Below are 23,744 nucleotides of genomic sequence, written 5' to 3'. Positions count from 1 at the left end.
CCAGACCACCTTACCCACCTGCTGAGAAACCTGTATGCAGGTCAGGAAGCAACAGTTAGAACCAGACATGGGAAAACGGACTGGTTCAAAACTGGGAAAAGAATATGTCAAGGCTGTACACTGTTACCCTGCTTACTTGACTTATATGCAGAGTACATCATATATAATGCCAGGCAGGATGAATCACAAGCTGGAAATCAAGATTGCCAGGAGAAACATCAACAACCTCAGATATGCAGATGATACCACCCTAATGGCAGAAAGAGAAGAGAAACTAAAGAGCCTCTTAATGAGGGCAAAAGAGGAGAGTGAAAAGGATGGCTTAAAACTGAACATTCAAAAAACAAAGATCATGGTATCTGGTCCCATCACTTTAAGACAAATAGATGGGGAAAAAGTGGAAACACTGACACATTTTATTTTCGCGGGCTCCAAATCACTACGAACAGTAACTGCAGCCACGAAATTAAAAGACACTTGCTCCTTGGAAGCAAAACCATGACAAACCTAGACAGCATATTTAAAAGCAGAAACATCACTTTGCCAACAAAGGTCCATGTAGACAAAGCTATGGTTTTTCCAGTAGTCACGTACAGATATGAGAGTTGGACCATAAAGAGGGCTGAGAGCTGAAGAATTGATGCTTTCTAATTGTAGTGCTGGAGAAGACTCTTGAGAGTCCCTTGGACTGCAAGGAGATCCAACCAGTCAATTCTAAAGAAATCAAACCTGAATATTCATTAGAAGGACTGATGCTAAAGCTCCAATACTTTGGCCACCTGATACAAAGAGCCAACTCACTGGAAAAGACCCTGATGCTAGGAAAGACTGGGGGCAGGAGGATTGAAGGCAGAGGATGAGATGGTTAGATAGCATCACCAACTCAATACACATGAGAATCTGGGAGACAGTGAGGTCCATCTAGTCAAGGCGATGGTTTTTCCAGTGGTCATGTATGGATGTGAGAGTTGGACTGTGAAGAAGGCTGAGCGCCGAAGAATTGATGCTTTTGAACTTGTGGTCCCTTGGACTGCAAGGAGATCCAACCAGTCCATCCTAAAGGAGATCAGCCCTGGGATTTCTTTGGAAGGAATGATGCTGAAGCTGAAACTCTAGTACTTTGGCCACCTCATGCGAAGAGTTGACTCACTGGAAAAGACTCTGATGCTGGGAGGGATTGGGGGCAGGAGGAGAAGGGGACGACAGAGGATGAGATGGCTGGATAGCATCACCGACTTGATGGACGTGAGTCTGAGTGAACTCCGGGAGTTGGTGATGGACAGAGAGGCCTGGCATGTTGCGATTCATGGGGTCGCAAAGAGTCGGACACAACTGAGCGACTGAACTGAAGGATAGGAAAGCCTAGAGTGCTGCAGTCCATGTACTGGCACAGTCAGGACACAACTTAGCAACAAATCAGCAACAGAATAAAATCAAGCTTTCTTCCTTAGTGGGAATTTAAGACAAAAGTTCTCACCAATAGAAGAAAAGCAAAGTTAACTGCTGAATCCTATTCTAAGTAATTATGTTTTAGTCTAATTGTTAAAATGGTCAGGTAAAATCGCTAAGAGGCAGAATGTGTTTTGTTTGCTGATATGTTGGTGAATACAAAAGACAAATTTTTAAAGAAAGCATATCATTCTTTAATAAGCAGAATATGCTAAACATACTCTAACCCTTTTAAAAAATCACAATCTTTATTAAAAATATAACCTCTGAAACATGCTATAGATGTTAGCATAGCTGGTTACTGATCAAGGATTGAATAAATTATAACAATAAAAGATCAAAACTATGCTAAATGAAGGTAGATTTAAATAAAAAAATATAAAAACAGTACTCTTCAAGAACTAAGTATTCATGATTAAAGAGTGATATCACGTGCATTCATTTGCTACATTACACTTCAAAGCTATTATACTGTACCGCTTCAGAGCCAAAGCTTCTCCTCCGTGACTTGAGTCATTACCAGCATCATGGACTGCCTCATAGTGTTTGAAAAGTTCATCAGCCGATCCAAGAGATTTCATACACTGTGGACATATGAAACCCTACACAAAGAGGTAGAAAAAGGTTTCAAAACAATATTTTGTATTGCAAAATAACCATTCCTATGTTATGAAAAATAGTCAAATCTAACATTCATACCAATAATGCCATTAAGTAAATTGTAATTTACAGTGCAAAGCCTAAATTCTGGTATTGTACAAAGACACATCACTGCCTATCCTGGTTGCAGCTTACAAAATATTTTTTAAGACCCTTATAACCATCTTTTAGGTTGAATAAATTAATGGCTATAGTACAGAATTGTAATCTGAGAAGTTAGTTCTAATCTAGAAGTCTAGCTGAGAAGACGACATGCCATCAGATCCTCCATCTCTCTAAATATCCCCCAGAGTAAAACAATATCTGCTACAATCTACTGCACAGGAATGATAACCAAAAAACTAAGGACATGAAGCATTCTGATCATTGAGGAAAAAAGGTAATATAAATTACCTATAATTACCACAGAGTATGTGCAATGGTTGAGAAGTATTCTAATCAGTAAATCCCTTACTAACCCTAATTAACACTAAAAAAGCTTCAAGTTAATGAACAGTTCTATAAAACCTTAAAAACTTATTATATGGTTATGGCATACAAGGTCCTGCATTTGTAGTCCCCCAATGACCCATCCAGTATAATCTCAGGACACTTTTACTCTATACAACATGCTCCAGCTATACTAAAGCACCTATGTTTCCCTGAACACACCATGGTGTCTCACACTTTTACACCTCTGCATATATTGCTTTTTTCCCTCCAGCATTACCATCAGGCTTCCCACGTGACTGGCTCAATGATAACGAATCTGAATGCTAATGCAGGAGATGTGGCTTTGACCCCTGCGTCAGGAAGATCCCATGGACAGAGGAGCCTGGCAGGCTACAAACCATGGGGTTGCAAAACAGTGGGACACGACTTAAGAGACTAAACGACAACAACAACAAATAATATAACACAACAAAGCTAATCTATGTTTCCCTAGTGACCAGTATAGTACTTTGAACATAACCATATACTTTCTACTCTGTACATCTATTTAATGAAATACAAATGAACCTGGCAGGGCATAACTTGGCAGAAAAAAAACAAACAGAGAAGCTTAACAGCTTGCAGATTATAAAACCTTTCAAGGGATAGACTGAGCTAAGTAATAAATATTCCGGACACACAGAAACTATAACATATTACTTCTGCTCCTTTGTGGGTGCTGTACAAATAACATACCCTCACATCACTTATTCACATTATATGGCAAATTCAAGGCTCAATAAGGATGACATTATCAGGCAATGGTATAACCGAAGTATATATAAAGAACTATAGGAATACAAGATAAGTATCCAAATCTGCTTATTAAGCAGTTAATACTGCCCCAAAAATCCACAGACACACACATATATGTGTGTATGTGTATATGTTGACATATGTCTATATGAGTCACTAGAAATAGATCTAAACAGAAATTTACTTGTCAGAAAATAAAGGCATTTTAAGCAAATAGAGAAGCATGAACAAAGGTATAGAAGAGGTATAAACAGTCATGCTGTATTTGGAAAACAAAGGTATGTTCTACTCACAAAGCCAGACTAGTAATCCTAGCCTGACATGGATGGGAAGGCTAGATTAAGAGGGAAAAGTTTATTAAAACCACTTACTTTCACTTTAAAGTACATAAAATAAACTCAGAATGAGTATCTGAAAGATGTCCTGTGAATAAAGTACATGATCTTTAGTTCATGGACTTTGTGATACTAATTCTGGATATTAAGAAACTCCTCTATTTATTTTTTCTAAACTTCATGGGAATTGAGGTTGCTAGATAACTTACAAACAGTAAAACAGCAACAATAAAAAACTAAAATAGCCAGCTATATTTATTTCCCTTAATCATTCCAAACATCTCGCCAACTCTCTCCCTCTCTCCCTCACGCACGCACGCACGCACGCACGCACACGCACACACACAGCTGACTTAAGATTAAAAGCATTAAATTCTTTACTCTTAGTTTCAGTTATCTCTAATCCTTTTTCAAATCTACTGTAGCAAAGAACTTAGCTTAACTTGACAGTTATGATACCCTATTGAATCAAGTATTCTTTCAGTTAAAAGGAAAGTTCTTATTTAAGTGACACATAGGTAAACAGTCACTTCTGATTCTGGCTAACCCATAAAGAAAAATTAACCCGTATGCTCTGGAAGAAAGACAACTGGTAAAATACTAGGCAGAGTTCCAAGAATCCTTCATGCCTCTCTGGCCGCTTTGCTTCTGCGGTTTAACTGGTGTCTGCCTACATGTACTCATTTTCCTACCACACTAGAGAACGTCTGGCTCAGCTACTCCCCGCTCAAGTTTTCCTGCGGTTCCCCTCAAGCTGAATCATACATTACACTCTTTTTGCAAATATCTACAATAAAAACTCTCTGGCATAGAGATCATATCTTCTTTACCTTTTTATCTCCTTTACCTACCAAAATACCTGGCACATTAGAGGTACCCCATTAATATGTTACGTGAAGGTTTGGTGAGATCATTTTCTTATACATCACTACTTCATAGCAAAAAGTCTTGATTTTTTATCTTTCATGATAAAGTTTCCTTCTTTTATAAGATTTGTAAAAGAAATTTTTTAAAAGCTATGTTTCTTTGTTTTTAGAATACTGTCATGCTTTTCAAAGGAAGTACATCAAGATCATCTGAAAAACTTTTTCCAGCCTAAAAATGGGCAACACTTCCCATCACTGGCTCCCACTCCCAGCCTTCGATTCGCACCAGCCTCACGCACTACAGGAAAACATTTGAGTGAGCCACTATTAATGACAAGTGTGTACCATTCTGTAACTTCCAACAGGCCTGGGGAAAAGACTGAAACAGAGGTAGATCCAGATTCTGGATCTGCTGTATATAATGCTGTGTATTTTCCCAAGACAGTACCAGTTCACATGCAAGGTCCTCTTTTTCTTTAAGAGTAAAGCATCTTAACTGAAAGCACTTTAATACATTCATTAATAAAACATTAACTACAATAAAGATATAACTTACAAATGTTGAAATAAAAAACATTCACTTTATATTTCAAATTTCATGGCAAAATTTATGCAAAAATAAGCTTAAACTTTTATGTATTTTACAGATTCACAGAAAGACAGCTGCAAACAGTCAGAACAGCCAAGCCAACTTCCCAAGAGCATCTTTTCCTTATTGAACCTTCTCAGAGCATGCATAATGAAAGCAATCCATACTCCCATGTAGCACAAGAAGTTAAGCAACATCGAGGCAAGGAAAAACAAAGCTGTTTTGAGCAACCCATAACCAAGCTGCTAAAACAAAATATTCAGGACCCACAGTAACACTGGAGTCATTAAGAAGTTCCTGTCCTCTTGTCTCATTTTCAGCGTGCACTTTCTGGTAATGCTCCGACAAATCAATAGCAGTTATACATCTTTTCATACATAACGGACAGATGAAACCCTGTGAAATAACAACTTTTAGGAGGATATACACAAAAAGTTATTTATGAAACAAAACAGAGACAATGAAAATAGACATACCAGGAAAATAATTAGTATATCTCTTTTTAGTATATGGAAGGGAAATTTTCAAGTAGTAACTGTACAAAGGGTGAAAGACTGCTATCCAAAGTAGGACTCTGAAATTAGTTTCCATCCTTAATGCTGTAAATTCCCATTGGTCAATTTTATCGTAGTAAACAGTTGCTTTTGTTGGAATCTTATTATTCATTTTGTTTATGATACTTTGTCCTTATTTATGTGAGAGAGCTAGTATTGGCAAGCTATCTGTTATTTTGGATCAAGAAATGATTGGCAGTTTTAACAAATATTTTTATGTAAGATAATGTTCTCAACAAAAAGTTCTTATAATGAAAGCAATTTTGAGTCTTCGCCATATTCCACAAGCTAAAGATTCCATTCTTGCCCACACCCACAATTCCTAGCAGGTGACACCCCTCTTCTAATTTTATGAGCTAAGTAAAATCGTTTTAAAACAATCTCCCAAACTCCCCATACCTAACAATATCTGTATTTTAAAATATGGGCTGTTACACTTATCTATGGTTTGTGGTTTTGTCAGAGAGGAACAGTAAAAGGATAAGAGAATAAAGAAGTTGAGAGTGTCAGGGAGAAAGTAAATTAAATGAAGACAGTGGTGAAGGACAATAGGCTACAAAAGTTATGTCATGAATTTTGGTGTCAAAACCAGATACGGGTTTCAGTCTCAACCAATACTGACTATGTGACTTTTTAAAAATCACTTTACTTTGCTAAATGTCAGTTTCCTCACCTATAAAATGGAGCTAATATTAGCACCTATTCATCTAGAGTGTGTTCTACAGTGTATTCCTTGCCTGAGAAATTATACTGCTGCTGCTACTGCTAAGTCACTTCAGTCGTGTCCGACTCTGTGTGACCCCATAGACAGTAGCCCACCAAGCTCCTCCATCCCTGGGATTCTCCAGGCAAGAACACTGGAGTGGGTTGCCATTTCCTTCTCCAGTGCATGAAAGTGAAAAGTGCAAGTGAAGTCACTCAGTCGTATCCGACCCTCAGTAACCCCATGGACTGCAGCCCACCAGGCTCCTCCGTCCATGGGATTTAGTGCTCAACAAATATTAACTGTCATTAGATGTATGGTTAGAGAGTAAATGAAATGAAGACAAGAAAGGATAATAGACTATAAGAAAAAAATAGAAATTAAAAATCTAAAATAATCAACAAGACCAAAGAAGTTAAGAAGTATGACTATGAGAAAGTTTTTGATAGGACAGGCAGTTGATGTAAGGTATGCAGAGACAGGATTTCAACATGCCAGATAAAACTGTTCTGTCTGATAAGAAAATTGGAGGCACTGCCATGGCCTTGAGGAACGAGAAAAGTAATAAATATCACTGGCATTGATAACATTAAGAACTGAGAGGCTAAGGTGTTCCTTGAGTCCTTAATGTCACTTAGGATCATAGCAAGGAAGAAAGACTAGAAACAAGATTCCAAAGTGAGACACAAGACAGGTTAGCAGTTAAGAGCTAGTTTTGGGCTTGAATCCTTGAATCCTAAGCTACTACTCTTAGTAGTTTATATGACCTTCAATTTCCTCATCCATTAAATGAGATAAATATAACACCTACTTCATATGGGAAATCTCAGGAGAATTAATAAGGTAATATATGCTAAATCCTTATCACAGCATCTGATACAAAGAAAACATTCAATGAATGATAACTATCATTTAATATCATTGTTCCTTTTGTTGACAACCATTAAAGGATATCAGCCAGGGGATGAAAATAAGTAACATGAATTCACTTTCTTTTCTTTTTACTGATGAAAGGGATGTCTTCCTGGAAATCACCACCCCAGGTACTAAAACTACAGAACAATCATTTTTTTTAAAGAACAATGCGATGTGGGTTTTTTTAACCATGATATCTTTATGCTGCCTGCCACACTTTACTTATTTCTTCACTGTAAGTTTCCACATATGTCATTCAACCATTCATTCAAAAAGTATTTACTGGGTGTGGTTACTACATCATTATGCTATGGTAGTGAGAACACAATGGTAAAATAAAGCAAAGACCTCATCCTTAATAAGCTTACAGACTTCTTGAAAAAGTTGCAAAAGAAAATACACTTCATACCTCACTAATCAGAAAATCTTATTAGAACTACTGGATTGGCTAAAAAGTTCATTCAGGTCTTACGGAAAACCTGAATGAACTTTTTGGCCAACACAATTCCTTCAAAATATATTGAGAACCTGAGGATCTCTCTCCATCGTTACTGCCCTGATCCAAACCACCCTCAAAGTGTATATGGATCACTGCAGAAGCCTTCCAACAGTCTCTGCTTCTATCCTTACCCCTGTGAAAATGTAGGTAACTTTCGTCATTTCCCTGATCCAAACCTTCCAATGACTTCTATTTCAGCAAGAGTAAAACACTAAAGTCTGTACAAAAGCCTCTAAGGCCTAACATGAAGTGGGCCTCATTACCTCACTAACCCAACCTCCCTCCACTCACTGTGCTGGAGCCACTAGCCTCTCGGCTGTTTTTCAACATGGCAGGCATGCCCTCACCTCAAAAACTTGTTCCACATGCCTGCAACATGCTTGCTCCAGAAAGCCACATGATTCATCTCCTCACTTCATCCAGTTCTTTCTGAGCTATCCCCTTCTCAGAGATGTCTTCCCTGACAATTCTATTTGAAATTGCATCCACCCAAAACACTTTCTATTCCCTTTTCCTTGCTTTATTTTTCTCAGTAACACCAACTGTCTCCCTCTGTATGTTTTAGGTTTTGCCTGTTTCCACCCAGTGGAATCTAAATTCCATCAGGGTAAAGGTTTTTTCACTCACACCATACTCCAGCATCAAGAACAGTGTCTGGCTTCAATAAATATTCAACAAATGAATCTCACAATAACAGTCATTACCAAAAGGATGGGTAGAGGACTTCCCTGGTGGCTCAGATGGTAAAGTGTCTGTCTACAATGCAGGAGAACCCAGGTTTGAGCCCTGGGTTGGGAAGAGCCCCTGGAGAAGGAAAAGGCAATCCACTCCAGTACTCTTGCCTGGAAAATCCCATGGACAGAGGAGCCTGGTAGGCTACAGTGTATGGGGTCGCGAAGAGTCAGACACGACTGAGACTTCACTTTCACTTTCACCAAAAGGATAGGCAATATTTTCCACAAAAGCACATGGAAGAAGCACCTGTCTCACATCAGAGTCAAGGAAGGTTGACAGGAAAAAGCAATTATCTGCAATGAGACTTGAAGGATAATCAGATGTTAACCAAGAAAAAGCAAGAGCAGGTAAGACATAGAGATTAGCACACACAAAAGTTCAAAGATAAGAAATAACTTGGCACACCTTAAAATCAGTTCATTATGCCTGGATCAGAGAAAATAACATAACCACACATATAAGGTCAACAGATTTCCCACAAAAGTGAATATTCAATTCAAGTGGAAAAAGTAACATTTTCAGCAAATGGTTACTACAACAAGGATATAGAAAAATGTAGTTTCCATATCCATATGGAAGAAATGAAGCTCAACCACAATTCGGACCATACACAATAATTTAAAATAAGTCAAAGACTGAAATGTACAAGCTAAAAGATTTTTTAATCTTTCAGTCTTTTTTAAAATGTAGTTGATATACAATAAGTTATAGGTTACAACACAGTGATTCACAATTTTTAAAAGTTATAGTCCATGTATAGTTATTATAAAATATTGACTATGTTCCCTGTCTTGTACAATATCTCCAAGTAGCTTGATTTCTTTTTAACCAGAAGCATAGGATAGTTTTGCAACCTTGAAGTAGGCCAAAAATTCTGTAGTACCCAAAAAGCAAAAGCCATAAAAGGCTGACAAAACTCTCTCTCTTTGTCAGACACCATTAACAAAATGGAAAACAAGCCACAGACTGAGAAAAAAATATATACATCACATATTTCTGACTGTGGTGTAAGGCCTAAAATTAAGGCCCAATACACACTGCTTTGACAACTAGTCAAACTAGAAGGGCTTCAAATGGCCTAAGTGCAAGTTCCCCTCGCCACTCTGTTCCCACAGATAAGGTCCTCTATCCAAACAGCTTCTCCTCTTCACAAGGCCTGCTTATCCCTAAGCAGCAGGTTTCAGCTCCTTGCCGGCCCCTGGAATTACTCAAATAAGCCAATCACATCTCCTGGAGGGATGGGATGGGGTGGAGGGGCCTTACCTCCCTGATACCATACCATACACCTGACACCAGAATGCCTGCCTGTCACAGCCCCTGATTATTGATTTTGTTCCCAAGTGCAATTCTCATGTGGCCCTGCATGGCACGCAGTGTCCTCTTCCCCTGGGCTGTGAGTATATATAACAATCTATGCTGATCTCATTTGTCTAATTATGTGCTGAGCCATCCCCATAGGCCTAGAACAGGAATCCTTCCCTCACCAATGGAATGAGTAGGAGGCAATCAAAACATTGATAAAAGGATAAAGAACTCTTAGAATTCATTAAAATATAAAGGTAAATATTCCAATTCTCAAAATGGTTGGATTTTCAGTTCCAGACAAAATGAAACAGCTACATTTCTCTATTCTTCCTGCTAAGTACAGCTGAACTCTCTAGGCATTATATAAAACACAAGAAAAATAAAAAGCTGAAAGGTAAAGAGAAGAAGGCAGACCAGTTAAGGTCTCAGGAGCCAAGGATTGAGACAGTGGTGAGTACTCTGGGTTTTCTTTTCACTTCATATATTCTGGACTGTGTGCTGGCAAAGCCAGCAACCTGAACACTTCAGTGGACACTTACTAAAAAGCCCTAAGAAAAGTCTTCTCTAGCCACTTGAGCAGGAAACTGAAAATCTGATGTGTTATTTGCTGGTCATTACCAAGTGCCTTCAGTAGGTACTAAGGATGCAAGTCAGATTAGAAAGAGATAAAGAGTAAACAAAGAATATGCTTTGGCAATGTGATATACTAAATAGTCTAAACAATTGTCCTGATGAGAACAAATGATATAAGATATCACATTACATTATGTATTATCCATAATGTATATCTATTATAGACTGAATGTCTGTATACCCTAAAAATTCACATGTTGAAATCTTAACCTCCAATGTGATGGGGCTTTTGGAAGATAAGATTAAGTCATGAGGGTGGACTCCTAATGAATGGAATAGGTATCCTTATAAAAGAGATCCCAGAGAGTTCTCTTGCCCCTTCTACCATGTGAGGATGGCCTTCTTTATCCAGGAAGCAAACCCCATCAGACCTAGAATCTGCCAGACCTTTGAACATCCCAGCCTCCAGAACTGTGAGAAATGTTTATTATTTAAGACTCCCAGTACTTCTGTTATAATATTAGCCTGTATGTAAATACTATTTTATATATCATGATGTATAATAATATATAAAATATGATAAAAGTGAGTACCAAACCAGGGCACCGTTTTATTTCTGACTATTTCTTTAAAATCCTGGAGACCATGGTATTTCAAATTCCATTTAGATGGTCGCTAAGGGCACAATGTTAAAACCTAGAATTTGTTCAAAAGTGGGAAGCCAACCTCAGGGTAACAGGGAAAAATTAAGAGAAAAAGAGAAATTGAGAGACACAGTGAGAGATTTCAACTGAAACCTTAACCAGTTAACACCTGAGCACTGGGCAAATGGGAAAAATAACCTCTGAGAATTCATAATCACTAATAGCTCTCAATTAGGTTAGTACCTGGAATTTACACTTGTTGGTAATATGAAAAATTTCAAGTACGGAACTTAATTTAACAGAGTTCCAGGTTAGAGCTACCTCTAGAACAGTATTTGTATGTTGATGGGAAAAATTTATGTCACAGGTAAAAACCAAAGTTGCAGGAAAAGAGATACGCTGAGAATGTGAGAGAGAATGGAATCCAAAGCACAAGAGAAAGGACTGAAATTTGACAGGAAGAGACCTGTCTTCCATATACTGAAGTAATAAGGAGAATAGAGACTAAAGCATAGTTTTAGTGACAAAATGAGAACATTCTTCTAATGATTCCTTTTCTCTCAGAGGGATAGAAGGTGACTGAGAGAAGGTGGGAAGAAGGTAAGACACACGAAAGGTTTGAGGATGAAAAAGAGAGTACAACTATCACAGTAGAAAAGGAACACCAATACGAAAATACAGCAGCATTACCAGGCACTGCTCATTACCACGGCAGACTTTTTTGTGTTTGGTCTGAATGGGGTCAACAATTATTACTAAATTCGTTTCCAGGGTTACAATTGAGCTTTTTGAGCTTATCAAAAACACAGTTTGGAATGTTTTCCTCAAACTTGCTCTTAATACAGTTCAACTGATCCCTTTCTTCTCACTCAGTCTTGTTAGATCTTATGGTTAATAAACACATACATGAAAGACAGATGGGCAAAAAGAGACAAAATAGAGAGATGAATGGTAAAAGACATACACAGAAACATACACACACAAGACTCACCAACCAAAAGACGGGGAAGAGCAGGGAACAGGGAGCTGGGTAGGTGGCACAGCTGGGCCCAGAAAAAGGCAACTGACAAAAACTGTCAGATCAGAAATAAGAGTGTGTCCGTCTCTCAGGGGCAAGTTATGGATGGTTTTTATGTTCTTCTCTCACCTAACTTTTTTCTATAATGAGTGTATATTATTCGTTAAAAATAATGATAGTAATAAAGTAACTTCTATGGCTGACCTCAAAAAATGAGTTTTTTTTTTACTTTCTCCATTAATTTTTAAGAAGCTATCAAACATAAACATTCTTAAAAATTATAAATGAAGACAAATAATGTATAAGTATCACATATTATCTAATTTTTCATTAGCTTAGTTGTTCATGACAGTACAAACACATAAGTACTTACTAATTAATTGGTAATTCTTTACAAACAGATTTTTAAATCTTCATTAAGTTGAGATGACTTTAATATTAAATATAAATTGTCAATATTATTTTTTAGTCTTAATATACACTTTTGCAGTCTCACAACTAAGCACTATTATCTACCTAGATACCTACCACTTACTTAGATACCTACCACTATTATCTACCTATCTACTATTATCTATCCAATTCGTAAGAGAGATTTATGAGATCTTTTGCTACAAAAGTTTAAATTACCAAATGTTACTCCAAACATTTGCTATTTTTCCTTAAATAATACTTAATCTTCTCATACCTCTGAAGAGCTTTCATGATTGACATCCACTGTGTTTACAGGAGCTGCTGATGAATCTAAATCTGATCCTTGAGAGCCAACTCTCCCAGGAGTCTGAAACACAAGCAGAAAGAGGGGGAAAATCAAAGGAAATGTCAACAATATACTCATAAGCTATATAATAACTAAATAGTAATCAGGGCTAGCCTTATCGAGAGGAGATGTCCTCTCGATAACAACAACAAACTGCACTACAAGCTATCCTTTATTGAAGACTGAACCTAATACTTTATCAGTATCTCTATCTGCATTCTCTCAGGTTTAGTCTTTTTAAATTAATAAAAAGTTTACCTTTAGAAAACTTTTATTCTGATTGTGCTTTATCATCTTCACCTCACTTTCACAGAGTATCTTATTTAATCATAATGACATCTCTGAGAGATGCAGGGAAAATGTTTTATCTATAGATGAGAAAACAGATTCAAAGCAACTAAGGGACTTCTCAAAATTGTACTGTTAATAAAAATCAGAAAGAAATAGAACCAAAACACTGTAACTCTAATTTCTCTTGCATTGCTCTCCACTGTATCAACTGAACTACAATGAGTTGAGAGGAGCTAAAAAGAGCAACACAGGCCACATTATCTAGTCACCCACCTATCTACTACCATGCCAACCATCACCAATCTGTCTCCAATATTTAATATGCCACCATCAAAGATACAGTTTGGAGGGTTAAAGGTCTTTTGTCCTCCTGCAACATTATTATTCATTATACTTAGGTATGACCTTAAGGGAACTGGAAATCTACTAAAACATCAGGTAAAAGACAGGAAAACTACAGAACTACAGGGACTAGAAAACCTACTCTTAATGGATTTGCATACCGATTGACTTGACCTGAAAATCAGGGCAAAAACACCAGACTGAAAAGGGCATGGACCACACAGATTCAAAGGAAAAAAAAAAAAGAAAAGCCACAGCTAACTGAATAGGTAAATAAAACCGCTAACATGGAAAAAAGAAAAGTGTATGGACCATAGGTGAGGGGACTCACCTACTCATCTGGAAACATCTGCTATAGAGAAAGGAACTAGCTGGAACGCTCCACAGGGTCTGAGTCACTGGAAGGAGCCATTTATTTATGTGATCTCAGGCTGCCTTGCTATACTAATGCTGGCAGGCACCACACTGGAATCCTCCACCCAGCCTATCAGCACCAGTGGGAGAACACTGCACCTCGGCTGGGTCTCACAGCTGGCCAAGCAACAGCTTTGCCCACCGGCACCCGCACTGCAACTGTGGCCCCACCAACTGCATGCATAGGAGACACCCCTTAAGCACCTGGCTCTGGTGGCCAGGCAGGATTGTGCTTCTGAGACCCATAGGACATCTCCTAAATAAGGCCACTCCCTCTAGACTAGGAGGCACCACTGATATACCTAATATACAACAGTCAAAATAATCCTGAAAAAGAAGAAAAAAGCTGGAGGTATCATGCTCCCTGGTTTCAAACTGTACTCTAAAGCTACCAAGTCTTCCCTGGTGGCTCAAATGGTAAAGAATCTGCCTACAATGCAGAAGACCCAAGTTCGATCCCCAGACTAGGAAGATCCTCTGGAGAAGGGAATGGTATCCACTCCTATATTCCTGCCTGGAGATAGAGGAGCCTGGTAGGCTACAGTCCATGGAGTCACAAAGAGCTGAATACAATTGAGCAACAAATACACGTAAAGCTACAGTAATAAAAACAGTATGGCACCAACACAAAAACAGACACAGATCACTGAAAGAACTGAGAGCGTAAAAATGTAAACCTACACGTTTGAACAATTAATTTATGAAAAAGAAGCAAAGAACATACCATGGAGAAAAGACAGTAGCTTCAATAACTGTGCTGGGGAAAATGGACTGCCACATGCAAAAGAATGAAGCAATTAACGCAAAAGGGATTAAAGACTTGAATGTAAGACCTGAAACTATGAAAGTTCTAGAAGAAAACTTTAGCAATATTTTTGTGGCTCTGACTCCCAAGGCAAGGGAAAGAAAAGCAAAAATAAAAGGGACTATATCAAATTTGAAAGTTTCTGCACAGCAAAGGAAACCATCATCAAAACAAAAAGGCAACCTACTGAATGGGAAAAGATACTTGCAAATCATGTATCCAATAAGGGGTTAATATCTGAAACCTACAAAGAACTTGCACAACTCAACAATGTCAGAGAATCTGAACAGACATTTTTCCAAAGAAGACACACAGACGGCCAAGAGGCACCTGAAGGGGTGCTCACTATCACTAATTGTTAGGGAAATGGAAATCAAAACCACAGTGACGCAACACCTCACACCTATCAGAAAAGATGAGAAGCGAATGTCTGAGAGACTGAGGAGGAAAAGGAATGGTCCAAACTAGTGGTGGGACTATAAATTGGTGCAGCCACTATGAAAAGCAGTATGGAGGGTCTTCAAAAAACTAACACGAAAAACTACCAATACGACCGATATTCCACTCTGTGTATGTATCAAAAAAAAAAACCTTGATTCAAAAAAGATCCACACCCCCCTATACATTACAGCATTATTCGCAATAGCCAAGATATTTAAAAACCTAAATGTCCATTAAAGGATGAAGGCATAAAGATGATGTGGCATACAGACACACACACTGAACTACTAAGCCATTATTTTTTTAAAATGAAATTTTGCCCATTTGTAAATGATGTCACTCAGAGAAAGACAAACACCATATGATTTTGCTCATACATGGAATCTAGAAAAACAAAACAAATGAACAAATAAAAACTAAAACTCAAAAGATACCAAGAACAGATTAGTGGTTACCACAGCAAGGGGGTTGGGAGGTGGGCAAAACAGGTGAAGGGGATCAACTGTAGGGTGATGGGCAGCAACTGTACTTGTGGTGGTGATCCCTTGTAGTATACACAGATGTCAAATCTCAATGCTATACACTTCAAACGTATATAATTTTAAAATTTTTTAAGTGAAAAATTACAAGCTAACTGTTCAAAACAAAGTACAGGTTAACTAAATTGTGACATACCCAACTCAACAAATCTAACAATTAAAAATGACAAGGATGGGGGACTTCCCTGATGGTCCAGTGGTTAAGACTCCAAGCTCCACTGCAGCAGGCATGGTGGGTTCAATCCCTGGTTGGGGAACTAGGGTCCCACATGCTATGTAGCATGGTGAAAAAACATTTTTCAGTGACAGGGTGAAGACTATATAAAGAAATTACAAGGTACGTGATATAATGCTGAATTTGTAAGAGGGGAAAAATACAAAGTTTGGATATATTATGGTTATGGTTTCAATTATGTAAAGATGAACACAGAGACTGAAAGGTCTTAAGAGACTGATGTGTTTTATGTCAGAGCTGTATTTGTTATTACTGCTTTTCCCCTATGTAACTGAAAGGATAAGGTCTGTTGTATTGATGATTTAATTAACCACCTGCCCATCTCCTCATTAGTGTAGTCATATTTTTTTTAATTTTCAGATTTTTTAAATTAAAAAATATCTGGGCTTGTAAAAGGATCCAGATGATTATAATTATCAAACACCTATCACTAATGCTTAGTGGCACCAGCCAAACAGATCAAATTTTGAAAACATGGGGGGAAAAGTTTATATGGTATTTAAAGTATTTATTTCAACCAAATAAGAATAGATGCCTGTAGTATATCTGGCTACTCTAGGCTGTTGATAATATAAAAATAATTCCTACTACCAACAACTATAAGATCAACAAAAAGCATCAGTCTCTACAAAAACTGCTTTCAAAAATCACATACAGGCTTTGAAAAAAGTGAAAGTCACTCAGTCCTATCCGACTCTTTGCCACCCTGTTCCCCTTTGAAATTCTCCATGGAATTCTCCAGGCCAGCATACTAGACTGGGTAGCCTTTCCCTTCTCCAGGAGATCTTTCTGACCCAGGGATCAAATACAGCTCTCCCACACTGCAGGTGGATTCTTTACCAGCTGAGCCAGGAGGAAGCCCTAAGAACAGCACTTAACTGGGGGGTGAAAAAATTATTGTTTACTGTATGCAATACCTTGAAAGATATTACTACCATAGAAGTTCTAACAACATGAAGTTTCTTTGAAATTCCTATTTTATCTATTTCAGACTAGTTGTTTATTGAAAATAACTACACTGCTGCAATCCAAAGCAATCAATAATCATGTCTTCTAGTTATGACTGAAAATCTAATAGCAAAAAAAAAACAGAATCAAAAACACCTAGGAGTATATAAGAAACATCTATTTTATAGATGGATGACAAAAGTTTTTCTAATATCTGGTGATATACTGAGTAAGAGCTTCCAAACTTCTCTCCCTACATCTGACTCCCCCCACCCCAACCCTGCTATATATGACTTCATTCCAGAGAAATTCAGGCAGGAAGAGGGCAAGAATTTCATTGAGAATGTAACAGTTCTACAACCTAATTGCTACTAAAAATAAAGAACCACATCTCTAAAATTTACCTATCTTCAAAGCACTAAAACCAAGTAAAAGGATAACTAGTCTTTGCACACAGAAGAGATGTAGTAAACGCTAAGTTTAAAGTAAATGCACAAGCCGCACCTCTCTAGCTGAAACTAGACTGGGAGCAAGGCAAACCAGCGAAGGCTGACCTGATAACAGATTAATTGCTGCGAAAAGGTGAGTTGACTAGAAATAAATTACTGCTTTTATGAAAATCTTTGAAAAAAAATGTAGGATACTAAATACACCTTATACTTAGCAAAATTATTTCTGAAACTGGAAAAGATACAAGTATTAGAAATTAAATGACATAATGACCTCAAAACCTTGGAGACTTCTAAGACATCTCTTAAGAATTTCTTACAAAATGCATCTTTCAGCATTGATTTTGTCACTTTATTTCACCCTCTGCTTATCATAAAGACCAATTAGGAAAATTTTCACCAATTCAAAAACTCTGAAAAGCCATCTACTATATTCAGACCTTAAAAGAAGGGCTTTTTAAATACATTACCTGATCCTTGTACTATAAATGGATAATCAAGAGATTTCTTAGGGCCCTCATTACCTCTTTACTATTAAGAGGTAAGAACTTAGCACATACAGATAAACTGAGAAGGTATAATTTTTTTTATTTTATGGGGAGCACTTCAGCACTTCACAGGGAATTTTCATGCTCAATCTCGTAGCACCATTCATTGTTAGGCGATCTCATTTATTCCCTTAATTTTAATTATCCTCCAATGCAGCCAAAAATAAAATTTTATTAAATAAATCTAATTGAGATCTCTGCTGAACTTCAAGTTCATATATTTTCCTGTCTTGCTAAATATCTCTAAATATCTCAAGTCATTTTATTCAAAATCAAATTCATTACCTTTTCTCACAACCTTTTATCTATTTGCAATCTCTAACCAAAATTACAGAAAAATCACATACCCATCTTGCCTAAATTCAAAGCTTTGCCCTTAGTTCCTCTTCCCTAAACTTAACTGCCAATCACCAAGTTAATTCAATCACCTACACAAATTTTAATCTATCCTTTTTTCATCTTCTTTGTCATTAACTCAGTTCAGGATGTCATCATCTCTTTCCTAGACTATTAAAGAAACTTAATTTAACACCCTGTATCTCTACACCACATTTCCAGTTGCTTTCTGATTTCCCAAAAGACCTCAAATGAATTATATCCAAAATCAAACCACTACCTCAACCCTTTACCATCCCAGGAAAAAACTTTTCTTTTCCTCCTATATTCTCTAGCTTAGTTAATAATAATCCTCATTTATTTAAAACCTTGGCTAAAGCCTAACTGAACTCAAACTGATACTTATACACCAATGTTCACAGAAGCATTATTCACAAAAACTAAAATGTGTAAAACAAAACCAAAAAAAAAGTCAAAAGCCCACCAATGGATGTATGGATAAACAAAATGTGGTATATAAATAAAATAGAATATTATTTAGCCTTTCAAAGGGATGAAATTCTATACATGCTACAACACAGATGAATACAGGAAGCATTCAGTTCAGTCGATCAGTCGTGTGCGACTCTTTGCGACCCCATGAATCGCAGCACGCCAGGCCTCCCTGTCCATCACCACCTCCCAGAGTTTACCAAAACTCATGTCCATCGGGTCAGTGATGCCAATAGCTATCTCACCCTGTCGTCCCCTTCTCCTCCTACCCCCAATCCCTCCCAGCATCAGGGTCTTTTCCAATGAGTCAACTCTTCACATGAGATAGCCAAAGTATTGGAGTTTCAGCTTCAGCATCGGTCCTTCCAATGAACACCCAGGACTGATCTCCTTTAGAATGGACTGGTTGGATCTCCTTGCAGTCCAAGGGACTCTCAAGAGCCTTCTCCAACACCACAGTTCAAAAGCATCAATTCTTCAGCGCTCAGCTTTACTTTGTTCACAGTCCAACTCTCACATCCATATATGACCACTGAAAAAACCATAGCCTTGACTAGACGGACCTTTGTTGGCAAAGTAATATCTCTGCTTTTGAATATGCTATTTAGGTTGGTCATAACTTTCCTTCCAAGGAGTAAGCGTCTTTTAATTTCATGGCTGCAATCACCATCTGCAGTGATTTTGGAGCCCCAAAAAATAAAGTCAGCCACTGTTTCCACTGTTTCCCCATCTATTTCCCATGAAGTGATGGGACCAGATGCCATGATCTTAGTTTTCTGAATCTTGAGCTTTTAGCAGGAAGCATTAGGCTAAATGAAATAAGCCAGAAATAAAAGGGCCAATATGTATGACTCTACTAATATGAGTACCTAGAATAATCAAATTCATAGGGACAGAAAGTAAAATAATGACTACCAGAGGCTAGGGTAGGGGGAATAATGGTAGAGAGTTTCAGTTTGGGAATGATAAAAACAATCCTGGAGATAGGTGTAACTGTTGCACAACAATATGCATGTACTTAATTCCACTAAACTGTACACTTTAAAATGATAAAAGTGCTAAATTTTATGTTACCACAATTTTTAAATTTTAAAACTAACTGAATCTCAAGTTAATGGTATAGTCACACAGAGAACTATTTCAAGTATTTTAAGAACAGTGTTTTGACTATATAGCCTTAGTGAGCTATAGTATAATAATAAAAAGAACTGTAAGTTTATTAATAGCAATGCTAGTATTATTAAAATTATTATACATATATTTTAGGAAAAAATAATTATGTCAAGGTTAAGAGCCAAGATATTCAGTATAAAATTTTAAAATATAAACTCAAAGAAGGGAAAATATTTTATAATATTTGACCTCATGTTGTTTTGCTTTTTATTTTTTTCTCTCTTTTTTTGCTTTTTAAATATCTCTCTGTGTATGCATGTATATCCTAGTTCTTATCTTCAGTGCTTAAAAGCAATGACAACACAGAAGCAATAAGTACCCTAAGTGCCCAGACAGTGGTACTTAAATAGCATTTCCCATTAAAAGGAACCAGGACTCTAGAGAAATGGATGAGTCCAGCCTGGAGGAGAAATCTTATTAGATGAATCTGGGACACGTTGTGCTATAAAGGAAGTAAGTTATCAAATACTTAACAGGGTCCTGTCAAAATGACAAAGCCAACTTAAATGCACTTCCACTAGGTAAAGCTGGGACAAGGCACACATCAAAAAACCACAATGGCTTCAAGTAACTGAAACCCGCTAAATATATATAAATTCTTGAGTTCATGAGGATTCGTATTAAAAAATCCATGAGTTCAAACTAAAGAGACACTCAGTGATCACTATTAGAGTATCAACTCTTATTCTGAAAATTCATAATTAAAGAAAAAGAATTAAGCATGTATCCTGACCATCTAGTATACACTGATGTTCATGGCAACCAAATAGTCCAGGTTTAAACTGAAAAGTTCTTTACAGAAAAAATATCAGCTAATATATGTAGAAGAAATAAATATCTAGAAAATCAAGTTTGCAACTGTTGATGAAATCAGTCTTTCCAACTTGTGATATCATAAAACTTTTCCTTAGATAAGAAATTTTTCTGTCCTTTAAACTATTATATTTCTTATTGATACTTCTGTAACACTCATAATACAAGGAAGAAGAAAGTGGTGGTAAACTACTACAGTTAATGACCATCAATAAATCACACCTACCTTTTAACGCCCTTGTAATTCTCACGCATAATCCTCTCCCATATGGGCTCTGGCCATGAGACTTGCCTTGCCTCATGGTAGTCTAGCAAATAAGGCACAAGTAGAGTGCACAGTGGGATTTGTTCACTCATTGCTGGAAACTCCTTTATCACCACATAAGCCCAGGCTAACTATGGACGCATGTGACCCAATGAATACTACTGGCAATCTGACACAGACTATGTTAGAGTATCATCCCAATCAAAGCTGTATTAGTAAGAGACGGGAATACCAGACCAGCTGACCTGCCTCTTGAGAAACCTATATGCAGGTCAGGAAGCAACAGTTAGAACTGGACATGGAGCAACAAACTGGTTCCAAATAGGAAAAGGGACTACATCAAGGCTGTATATTGTCACCCTGCTTATTTAACGTCTATGCAGAGTACATCATGAGAAACACTGGGCTGGAAGAAACACAAGCTGGAATCAAGATTGCCAGGAGAAATATCAATAACCTCAAATACGCAGATGACACCACCCTTATGGCAGAAAGTGAAGAGGAACTAAAAAGCCTCTTGATGAAAGTGAAAGTAGAGAGTGAAAAGTTGGCTTAAAGCTCAACATTCAGAAAACTAAGATCATGGCATCTGATCCCATCATTTCATGGGAAATAGATGGGGAAACAGTGGAAACAGTGTCAGACTTTATTTTGGGGGGCTCCAAAATCACTGCAGATGGTGACTGCAGCCATGAAATTAAAAGACGCTTACTCCTTGGAAGAAAAGTTATGACCAACCTAGATAGCATATTCAAAAGCAGAGACATTACTTTGCCGACTCAGGTCCATCTAGTCAAGGCTGTGGTTTTTCCAGTAGTCATGTATGGATGTGAGAGTTGGACTGTGAAGAAGGCTGAGCGCCGAAGAATTGATGCTTTTGAACTGTGGTGCTGGAGAAGACTCTTGAGAGTCCCTTGGACTGCAAGGAGATCCAACCAGTCCATTCTGAAGGAGATCAGCCCTGGGATTTCTTTGGAAGGAATGATGCTAAAGCTGAAACTCCAGTACTTTGGCCACCTCATGCGAAGAGTTGACTCATTGGAAAAGACTCTGATGCTACAAGGGATTGGGGGCAGGAGGAGAAGGGGACAACAGAGGATGAGGTGGCTGGATGGCATCACTGACTCGATGGACATGAGTCTAAATGAACTCCGGGAGCTGGTGATGGACAGGGAGGCCTGGAGTGCTGCGATTCATGGGGTCACTAAGAGTCGGACACGACTGAGCGACTGAACTGAACTGAACTGAAGAGAGACCAGCAGAAGGATCATTCAGCTTAACCGAGCCCCAACTGTTGATCTACAGAATAAAGAGCAAATAAAATGTGTTGGGTGCCGGGAGCCAGCATGAGGAACCCCACCCGTGACAAGGTCATGTGGCAGAGGCCTTGATGGGCAAGGCGAATCAGGCCTCAGGTTTTCCCCCTGGTATTTCCTGAGCATGTACCCCCCCAAAAATAAGAATATGCCTGCCTTATTGTATCGTACTTTTCTACTTTTCTGACACTCTCTGGAAAAAGTTAATTCAGGGCTTCAGTCTCCTGCAAAAGAATGTCTTAAAATCCCTCTGACAGCTCTCTAGCTTGCCTAACACGTTCCCCTGGACCTCTTACAGCTTATGAATTGCTTGCAGCCCCCCAACCGCGAGCAGCACAAAGCTTAAAAACATCTTAAAGATACAGAGCCTTTTCTAAAGGGCCGAAAATCATATTGGTGACGGCTTTCACTGTTGACTCAATGATTGCTGCCAGGTCTCCATATTCTTTATCTCTTAGGCACCTGGGAGGATGTTAATCAATGTAAACGGGATATGGAAAAAGATATATAATAGTTTTGATATTAGCAACACTAGACTTTTGAGTTAATTACTTATCTTTTGTTATAAATCACTGTACTCCTTTTACTTGTTATAAATTGCTGTATCTTTGCTATGTAAGAATGTAACTTTATTTAGTGTTTTATGAGAGTGGCACCAGACTTTGAGAACAACAAAAATAAGTCTTCTGGTTGACAAACCCTTATCAGAAAAAAGGCTGTAAAATATTAATTGGCCTTTTTGGCCGGAAGATGATGTAAATCACCTAAGACTTGTGTATACAACTAGGTATGTAGAGAGAAAAGCCTGGTTTTGATAAGAGTCTGGGCGGCTAACACTGCATAATTTTGTATTACCCATTGATCTCTATGTACAATCAAGAAGGTATAAAAGGCCTTTCTAGACAATAGTGGCCGGGCCAGTCATTGGAAGGACTGGTTTCCCCCGTGTCTCCTCTTTACTCTAATCTCAGGCTGAATTCCCATCTGGGGCGTGGAGGCTCGCCATGTCTACTTAGCCATGTCTACTTACTTGCCCCGGCTTCCAAGATCCGTAAAAGAGGGAGCCCAAGGCGGGGCACTCTCTGATATTCAAATGGACGCCGGTGGCCTAACGTAGACGGTGCAAGCTCCTTCTCTGGAACTTTATTGGCTTTCCACGTAAACCAAGTTATTCAGCCTCTTTTCTCCACTAAAATTTCCTACTATACTATTTCCTCTTAATCTCTTTATATTTCTAATTAAATAAACAAGTTTTCCTTGCCAACGCCATCCCCGCTTCGAATTCCCTGGATCCACTGGGGCTGGACCCCGACAGTTGGGTTTAAGCCAAAGCTTGGAGACGGTTTATTATGCAGCAACAGATAGAATTTGGAAAAGGGCATGGCAACCTACTCCAGTATTCTTGCCTGGAAAATCCCATGGACAGAGGAGCCTGGTGGGTTACAGTTCATGAGGTTGAAAAGAATCAGACACATTTCACAACTAAAGAGCATCACAACAGATAC

At 38.0% G+C, this 23,744-nt stretch overlaps 1 protein-coding gene across 1 annotated transcript in view; it reads right to left on the bottom strand.

Annotated features, from left to right (window-relative positions):
- EEA1 (early endosome antigen 1) overlaps positions 1-23,744 on the bottom strand; it is a 131,868-nt gene that overhangs the window by 77,106 nt on the left and 31,018 nt on the right. The window contains exons 2-3 of the mRNA XM_040234418.1: positions 12,761-12,853; positions 1,927-2,051 (exon numbers count right to left, since the gene is read on the bottom strand). Coding sequence (XP_040090352.1) covers positions 1,927-2,051; positions 12,761-12,853 — 218 coding nt within the window. The remainder of the gene's footprint in view (positions 1-1,926; positions 2,052-12,760; positions 12,854-23,744) is intronic.

The sequence above is a fragment of the Oryx dammah genome, unplaced genomic scaffold, assembly GCF_014754425.2.
Source record: "Oryx dammah isolate SB20612 unplaced genomic scaffold, SCBI_Odam_1.1 HiC_scaffold_29, whole genome shotgun sequence".
Lineage (NCBI taxonomy): Eukaryota > Metazoa > Chordata > Mammalia > Artiodactyla > Bovidae > Oryx > Oryx dammah.
The sequence above is the reverse complement of the archived record's forward strand: the minus strand, read 5'-3'. Positions and strand labels throughout refer to the sequence as shown.